The sequence below is a fragment of the Scyliorhinus torazame genome, chromosome 21 (assembly GCF_047496885.1).
Source record: "Scyliorhinus torazame isolate Kashiwa2021f chromosome 21, sScyTor2.1, whole genome shotgun sequence".
Lineage (NCBI taxonomy): Eukaryota > Metazoa > Chordata > Chondrichthyes > Carcharhiniformes > Scyliorhinidae > Scyliorhinus > Scyliorhinus torazame.
This window is the reverse complement of record NC_092727.1, coordinates 26,092,254-26,101,257: the sequence shown is the minus strand read 5'-3', so window position 1 is coordinate 26,101,257 and position 9,004 is coordinate 26,092,254. Positions and strand designations below refer to the sequence as shown.

At 44.5% G+C, this 9,004-nt stretch overlaps 1 protein-coding gene across 1 annotated transcript; it reads right to left on the bottom strand.

Moving 5' to 3' along the window:
* Nucleotides 1-1,981: 1,981 nt before the first annotated feature.
* On the bottom strand, nucleotides 1,982-7,491 carry LOC140397965 (uncharacterized). The gene is made up of 2 exons (XM_072486217.1): nucleotides 7,477-7,491; nucleotides 1,982-4,072 (listed from the first exon to the last, which is right to left on the bottom strand). The coding sequence occupies exon 2, from the start codon at nucleotides 4,048-4,050 to the stop codon at nucleotides 2,974-2,976; it is 1,077 nt and encodes a 358-aa protein (XP_072342318.1). The 5' UTR covers nucleotides 4,051-4,072; nucleotides 7,477-7,491; the 3' UTR covers nucleotides 1,982-2,973.
* Nucleotides 7,492-9,004: the final 1,513 nt, after the last annotated feature.

Genomic DNA, 9,004 nt, shown 5'->3' with positions numbered 1-9,004 from the left:
TATTTGCCCTAAAAAAAGTTAAGCATTCGGTCTGCGTATTGGGCCCAGTCTTCTATACTCACGTCAAAAACATTGAGTCTCCCGAAGAGCAGCATTTTCAAATCTGTTCTAACTCTCTGTAGCGAGATTCCGCCGTGGTCTGAACGTCCAGCAGCACCGCTTGTAGATCCGTTTTGTCCTCATCGCCAGTTTTGTAATCTCAAGCAGTCCTGAAAATGTTTGGAACAGATGATTTTATTTTTAATTAAAGCCGCAAAGCGGCGGGGAGTACAACTAGTCCCAGCCAGGACCAACCTAAGATGTTGGTTCCCTTCTGGGCTAGCTTTTATCTGTGGAAATAAACAAGCCCTGCAGTTGGGCCTCCATCCCTCGTTAGAGGAGCACACAGTCCATGAGCCCCATGGAGAGATCAATTCAGTTGTCCCCATGGGTCTAGTAGGGGTTACAACACACCAATAGCTCTGGATGTACAGGATCCATAACTTTTGCTTTGCTCCTCACTCTTGGAGATTTAGGAACAAGGTCCAGGCACAGAATAAAGGTAAGGTAAAGTCGCCATAGTCCCAGAGGACTGTAGGCTGCTTTCCCCTTTGTCGGGGAGAGCAGACTTGTGGTGGTTTAACTGGAGGTTCACCACACCTCAGATGAGGGGCAAGGTTGGAGAAGGCAGGCCTTCATGGATAATCAGGCACAGAAAAGCTCAATCTGCATGGATTACTGCATTCACACAGGAGATCTCAGTCCGCACTCACAGCCATTTTATCTCAGGATAGCTCAGTCTGCACTGAATGCTGCTGTAACACCCACGTGCCTGGCTATCACAACATGTAAATGGAGATAAAGAGCCAATAAACGAGCCAGTTAATGACTTGGCAAAGAACACGAGTGACAGATTTTCTTTCAAACATTAAGCACCATTAACAATGCTGAGATTGCAAGCACAGAGAATGGCCTCAGGTCTGAAACTTTAGGTTCTGGTTCAAACCACGGTGGATGACTGCCCTTTTGTTCATCTGTGTCGAGGTTAGTTCCTTGGAGGGAATAAAATTACTTTCACTTGTTCTGTGCTGCAATAGGGCCATTATTCATACTCAAAAGCTTTCTTTTTATTTGTGTAACAAACTGACTGTTTCAGAAAATAATACATGCCCCAAGGAAATGGCTAACAAAGGGATTTGTGGAGATACCTTTACAGGAACCCTGCATATCGAAGTGTCTTTGATTATGCAGAAGGGATGGTATTTTCCATTGTGTTTTTCTTGAATGTGAATCAGATTGCCTCTTCGGTACATGTTCTCCAGGGCATGCACCGTCTCTCATATCAGTATTAGTCTGTCTCCCAGTGCTTGATAACCTTCTAATCAGTGAATAGCAAACACTCAAGGTCTTTAAGATATTCTTCAGGTCTGCACTTTCTTTTCGAACTGCAGCCAAGCTACAGTTCAGTCGGCTATTTGAGATGTGCTCAATAGTGTTTTTCATTTCTCAACCAAATGATAACCTTCTGTTAATCATCTTTACTCCGGGTAAGAATGCTAGTAAATTGCTCTTTGATACATTATTGTTTGCCCCAAAAGTATATCGCAATATCTAGAACGGAGGTTTAGTGTACAAAGTTTGACTTGCTTCTTGAATTGTATCTTCGTACTGCATCATGCTTCCTTGTGATGGAGAGGCATGGACATCCAGGAGGTCATGACCCAGTGGCCAATTCGCTGGACAGAAGGTTGTTGGGTATACGGCTGTCATTCAATGAATGTGGCCAAGTGAACACAGGCGTCATTTGCTCAGTCGCTGACAGCTGGAGGCTGACTGTTTGGAAGGGCATTGGAAGAGGCAAGCAGAAATGAAATGCTCCGCTGGCTGAAAAAGGGGGGGGGGGGGCCTAGAGAAAGCAGAGGTCAGCGTGTTGATTCCCAAATTTCTTTCTCTGTCAGTCTGGCCTCAATCAAAGTTGAGATGGATTCGCACGTAAAAAGAAGTTATTTATTTAGCTTGCAAGCTTGATTCATTTCATAGAAATATAAGAGACATCCAGTTTCCTATATCCCAGAAAGCGAATGAACAAAGAAACAAAGGGATCTCTGCAAATCAATTCAAATGGTATCAAGTTTCACATACTCGACGCCCATAGGTCAGCCTATATCCCTCCTGACCTGTTTGATCTATTCTGATTGGCTCACTTCCAATCCCTTTCTCTGGCCCCTATCAATGCAGCATCACTCTCATAGACACACCTCTTCCTGCTTTTTCCATGCGGTCTCAAATCCCTTTCTCCCTAACTGCCAGAATCAAAGTGGCTTATTTCTACATTACATTAACTAGTATCTCTAAAGTAACTATTTTATATCACATTCGTCATTCCCTCCTTTTATCATTCCATGATAACCGAACTATCCAATCCATAGCTACGGTTCCTCATCTAAAAGATCCGTCGCTGCATTTCCAATTCCTGTCTTAGCCCCCCTTCATCTGCCTCACCCTCATGGATTTTAACAGTTAAATTTTTTTTTCGGTGATTGGGGCGGTGATCTGATCCAGTGCACCCCGCATTCTACCCATCACACATTTAAGGATGGCCAGGCCCACAAAGATGCAGCCGATAGCTAACACCAAATACATGGCCATATTATCAACCAGTCCTTCCATCCTCCAAATCCCCAGTTACCCCAAGAGCCAGGATCCTGCATCCCGTCCAAGTGATCCCGTATGCGATCCATAAATTTAGTGATGTTAGCGGTCAAGTCCTGAACTCCCATGATACACTTGCCCTGTACTATGGCGCATACCCCACCCTCACGGGCCAGAAGATAGTCAAGAGCATACCGGTTCTGCATTGCAAACAACCATAGCTGAGACAACTCCTTGGTTATTGCCCCGAGGGCTCCCAAGGTTTCATTTCCCAAGATGGTAAGGCCGCAAATAAAATAATTCAGATCACTGACAGCCAAGGAACCCCCCACACCTCCCAGTTTATCCAACTTTGAAATGCCATTCGGGCCGCCCAGCAATGCGGAAAGCCCTAGTCCCAACAGTGATATGAGAGACATTCGCCCAGCCACAGAGGAGCTGGAGGCCGGCGTTCAATGGAACGCAAGTGGTGTTGTAACAAACGCATTGGCCAGACGCCTGGGTGATATGGCACCTCCTGTCCGTACAGGTGGGAAACAGACATGTTATATTTGTGTCCACCTCTACCAGCAAACAGCCATATCCTTCACTGCTGAAGCAATTCTCGTACGACCGGGAATCCCTATTGGGAGTGAAGTGGCTAGGTATGAACGCCCTCCACCGTCGCAGCCTATCGTACTGTGAATGGGAATTATCCCGAGGAAGGGCAAGGCAAATAGCCGGTGGTGCTGAACCCGGATCGTAAGGAAGAGTGACCTGATCGGGCAGTGGTTCGGAATGCTGACAATGAACCACCGTTTGGGGAGTGCCCCAAAGCGGTGAAACAGAAAATAACCTAGACACCGCTGCGGGGTTTGGGTAGCAGACAACCCGTCCCTGGCCATACAAGCGGTGGTAAATCTGGTAGAAGAGATTCATACTACCCAGGTTTTCCTCAGTTTGGCCTTTAATTAACTTAAGTGTATCTTCCGGTAACCTACATTCTAGCTGTACTTCCCTTCTCATACGTCCCGTCCTCTCTCTAGTCCCTTTCTCTTTCTCATAGCCTCTTCCTACACTCTTCTGACAGCCTGATTTTACCTTTATTGTACCACTCTTAACACATCCAAAATCAAATTTACATGTATTCCAAAAACAAGGCAATGTCCATATAATGTTCCCTTCCCATCGCCGGGACCGGTGCAACTGCTTCATGACTCCTGCATTCTCCTTAACTTTGATGACCTTCCATGAGTCGATACCATGTCCTCGTATATGGGGGCAGCGAAGAACATCACCTTTGCATAGGTGATGTATCCTTGTAGATTGGTTGGGGCTACACAGATACATAATATTCCCCTTTTCCATGTCCACGGCCAATAACACGCCAAGCGAAGTGAGGCCAAATATCAGACAGACGATGCGTAGCCACTCCATCATGCTCCACACCTGTAAAATAGCACTGGAGAAGGGAGGCAGGTTAGTATCCGACCTTTTACAGTAGTGGAGATGGACTCAATTTACAGTGATGTAGGTGGACCCAAGCACTTCTCCCCTCCACTTTAACTGCTGTGGGGGTCGTAAGGAGAACTTGGAAGGGCCCGTCCCATCGCGGCTCCGAACCCTTCCTAGTCCAGTTTTTGACCATGACATAACTACCGGGCTGGACTGAAAGTGAGCTAGGTACTGGGGGCAATGGCTGGTGAGCCGCGCGGACCTGGCCATGGAGTTCCTTGAGCACTTGCGTGAGGGCTAGAACATAGGCGGTCATTTCTTCAGTCATCTGATGAAACCGAACCAGTCTGGGAACCTGCAGGCTCCAGGGAGTTCTAAGAGGCCTGCCATAAAGAATCTCGGCGGGAGAGAGCCGGTCCGGTCCCGCAGGTGTAACCCGCAGCTGGAAGAGGGCAACGGGGAGCAACTTAAGCCATGTCAGTCCCGTGTCTGCTCTTAATTTAGCCAATTTAGTTTTGAGGGTCTGATTGTGTCTCTCAACCAACCCGGCCGCCTGCGGTCTGTAAGCACAGTGTAACTGCTGGCGTATGCCCAACTGGGAGCAAAACTCCTTGTTAATTTGTCCAATAAAATGAGGCCCATCATCAGAACTTAACTGAGCTGGTATACCGTACCGGGGAATGATTTCCCTCATCAAGACTTTAACCACAGTAGCAGCTTTATTATCGATAGTCGGATACACCTCGACCCATCTGCTGAACACATCCACAATGACCAAAACATATTTGTAACATTGACACCTTTCCAACTCAATGTAATCCATTTGGAGCGTCTCAAAGGGACCACTGGGCAATGGGGTTTGCCCCTTCCCACAAGGGATACCTTTTCCGGTGTTATATTGCTGACAAATCAAACACCGATTACTGATACTTTGGGCCAACCCCTGCATTTTAGGGTGCCACCAAGTGTCCAGCAACAAATCACTAGTCCCTCGAGCCCCACAATGAGTTGCAAAGTGTACACATTCAATGACCCATAAAGCCAGCACATCAGACATACAAGTCTGATGTGCAGGCGTGGTCCATAAAGAGGAAACAGAATCATATGTACAACCTAACCGTTTCCACATTTGTTTATCACTCTCAGGAGCGTCCTCCTGTAACCTTATGACGTCTTGGATGGTTGGCATTGACTTGTCAGAAGCAGACATATTTATAGTAGATCGTTTAGTCTGACTTAACATCTTAGGCACCATCACTTGCTGAATTTGCGCAGCTGTTCGCGCTGCACAATCTGCTCGTTCATTACCAACGTCAACTGGGGTTGTACCATTCGTGTGGGCAGCGCATTTAATAACGGAAATCTGCGCGGGCATAAGGAGGGCCTGCAGTAGGTCATTAACTAAACCCCGGTGGGATATTTGACCACACATAATCATGTCAGGTTGTTCTGACGAAATGTCACTCAAATCGCCCCTTATTGTGGTAGTTTCCTGAATCAAGGCTAAACAGTCGTGGCCAATTGCGTCTTCATGGACAGGGGGACCACTAAGAAAACAGGCTGGATTGATAGTGGTACAGTATTTAAATGTCAGACGTGGATTGTTCAAAAGGTATATCTCATACCTATTCTGACGAGCTGCGGTAAGATGCTGACCATTCGCCCCATATCCCTGGCATGGTACTGGTCATGGACCTGACGTGTAATATGAGGACTTACCGAAGCTGACTGTGGCCATAAATGTGGTGATATTGTAACAAAATCGGCTGTACCTTCTTTTCCCATGACTGTGGCTGTAACCTTGACTGGCCATTCGGTCTCAAGTAATGGCCGGTATTTGTCCTCCAACTCCCTGTTTCGTCCTGTTCTGTCATAGGCCAGGGTAACGTGATGCAGTGACCGTTCAACGTCTAACGTCCACCACTGGGGGGTGATAGAAATATAGCACTGTTGTCTCATCCTCCTCTTCGCTGATCCACCCACCCAAAGTCACTATATTGGGGCTCCTGCTGGTAAACTACCATTTCTGCCGCTTGTTGGGGTCGCAGATCATCCTTTTTCATTACATACTCAGTCTTAACCTTTGTAACTGAGCCTCCTTCTTGGCCTACACCCTCCTTCCAGTAAAATCTGACTGCCCTTGCCATCTGGGAAGGGTCGTTCTCTGTCCAATTCATGTTATTACATTTCACAGCAGTAACCACAGAAGGTGGTAGGCAATGCATTAACATAGCACAGTATTGAGGGGAATTCTGACCATTTTGATACAGCAAATCGCCTGACTGCCCCCGGTAGATTTCATTAAAACGCTCCAGAAATTCCCCTGGCTCTTCAGTTTTCCTAGGTTTTAGGTCTAAGATAACAGAAAGATTTATGGGCCTTTGAAATGTGCTATTCAACGCATTCAAGATCTGTGTCCTTCTTTTCTCTATTTGCTCTTTTTTTTTTAAACTTAAAAATGTTTGAAAATTCAAATTGAATTACTGCAACTTGCAAGCTTAGCTCTGATCTCAACTCAGAACTAAATTTACAATTTGCTTAACACAAACTTGTATAACATTTACAACTTAATTATTTCTTTATCTTAACAATTTTTCTTTTAACAAGTTTTTTTTTCTTTTACATACACATAAGTATTAGCAAAATCAACTATCATCTCCAGATTGACACTTTTTAAAATGGTGTCCATGATCTTCTTTAAGTTTCTATTAATCTCCAGATAAAATGAGATAAACCTTATTTCAAGTAAGTAAAACTTAAGATTCTGGCAATTTCAATCAATTGCTTTCGAAAATAATAACTTTTATCAAAGAGGTGGAGAAACCCACTGGTTTCCTTTAATTAATTCAAAACGTAACTTTGCTGGTGTTCACTGACTCAAAGGAAAGGTATCCGATTACACTGCAGACTGGTGCTGTTATCTCAAGGCCTGAGTGAGAAGCACTGTCTGTTTTCAACTTCGCCTGCTGCTGTTAACCCTTTGAGAGACTTCTGCTTCAACCAATATGCAGCATTCCTCACAATCTCAACTAGACCTCGGAACTGCGTTTTTCGCCAATACAGTCCAAGGAGACAATTTTAGCTTAATCAACTATATATTTAAAACACTCACACATAGAGTTGAACCATCTTCAGATTTAAAAACAGTTATACTGGACTGAACCTTCATCTACTGAAGTCCCATCAGCCCCTGAACCCATATAATAGACTGAATCCTCATTACTGAAGTCACATCAGCCTCTGAACCCATATAATAGACTGAACCTTCATTACTAAAGTCACATCAGCCTCTGAACCCTTATACTTGGAATTGAATCATCATTTGAGATGTCCCATCAACCCAAAACCCTAACCCAAGCCGAAACAACAATATGAAATCCCATCAATTAAATTGCTAATCCCCAGACTGACCTGTGATTTCGTCGAGGCAGTCTTTCTGTGCCAACAGTGAGAGACCAGACTAATCAGACGATAAGAAGAGGGGAACAATCAATGCGCGGTCGTTTTCCAGTTCTACATTGAGGGCCCTTTGTTCCCCATCCTCCTGTTCATAATCAGTCTAATTCTGATTTCGCAGTTGGATCAGGATCGCCCTGAGAAATCCCGGTTTTCGGCACCAAATGTTGATTCCCAAATTTCTTTCTCTGTCAGTCTGGCCTCAATAAAAGTTGAGATGGATTTGCATGTAAAAAGAAGTTATTTATTTAGCTTGCAAGCTTGATTCATTTCATAGAAATATAAGAGACATCCAGTTTCCTATATCCCAGAAAGCGAATGAACAAAGAAACAAAGGGATCTCTGCAAATCAATTCAAATGGTATCAAGTTTCACATACTCGACGCCCATAGGTCAGCCTATATCCCTCCTGACCTGTTTGATCTATTCTGATTGGCTCACTTCCAATCCCTTTCTCTGGCCCCTATCAATGCAGCATCACTCTCATAGACACACCTCTTCCTGCTTTTTCCATGCGGTCTCAAATCCCTTTCTCCCTAACTGCCAGAATCAAAGTGGCTTATTTCTACATTACATTAACTAGTATCTCTTAAGTAACTATTTTATATCACATTCGTCAAGCGAATCATGCAGCTTTTCAATCTATTCTCTTCCACTGCAGTAATAGCGTTGAGGCTGCCGCATCAGAGTTGGGCTCCTGAGCCACACTAGGTGATGCTGAACATAAAGTTGGCCCCCACAGCACAAACCACCGGCTCCTAAGACAAGAAGGTAGCCGCAGATTGTATTCTTTAGGGTAAGATTGTCTTCTGTGAATGGGGAGTAACCTTAAATAAAAGTCGAGTCATGTATTAACAAGGAGCAGAGTGAAAGTATGCAGTTCAGTAGTAAGACAGATAAGGATCCCTTTATTTGCTAAGAATTCAGCATCATAAAACTTCACATAAAGTGTTAGAGAAGTTTCAATTCCCTTTCAGGAAACTCTTAACCCATTCTATCGTCTGTTCAGCAAGTTTTCAAATCTGTTCAGTTATGATGCCGCTGCTTGTCCTGCAGTAACAGACTTAATCCACCAAAGACTCTGTGAGTAAGCTCTAGCTTCTCTTTATCCCCATCAGCAAAGGCATTTCTGGAATGAATTTCTCATGGGATGTATTCCAGGGAAAACACTAGATGCACAAAACATTTCATTAGAAAGGCTGGATGGGGAGTTCAATTGCAGAGAATAATGAATGATTATGCCACTGCACTTTGTTTTTTTTTGTTTGTATCTAGACACATTATTATAATGGGTAAATGCTAGTAGGATGGATATTGGGACAGGGGCCATATACAGAACATCATCAGTCTATTTCAACTTCCCCTGGTGGGGACTGGGGGGAAGTGGGCATTTTTCTACCTGACCTTGGAGAACTTGACCTACCCCCTTCCTGGTTATGCAAACATTTTGAGATTACTGTGTTCCAAGGCCAATAATCATTCC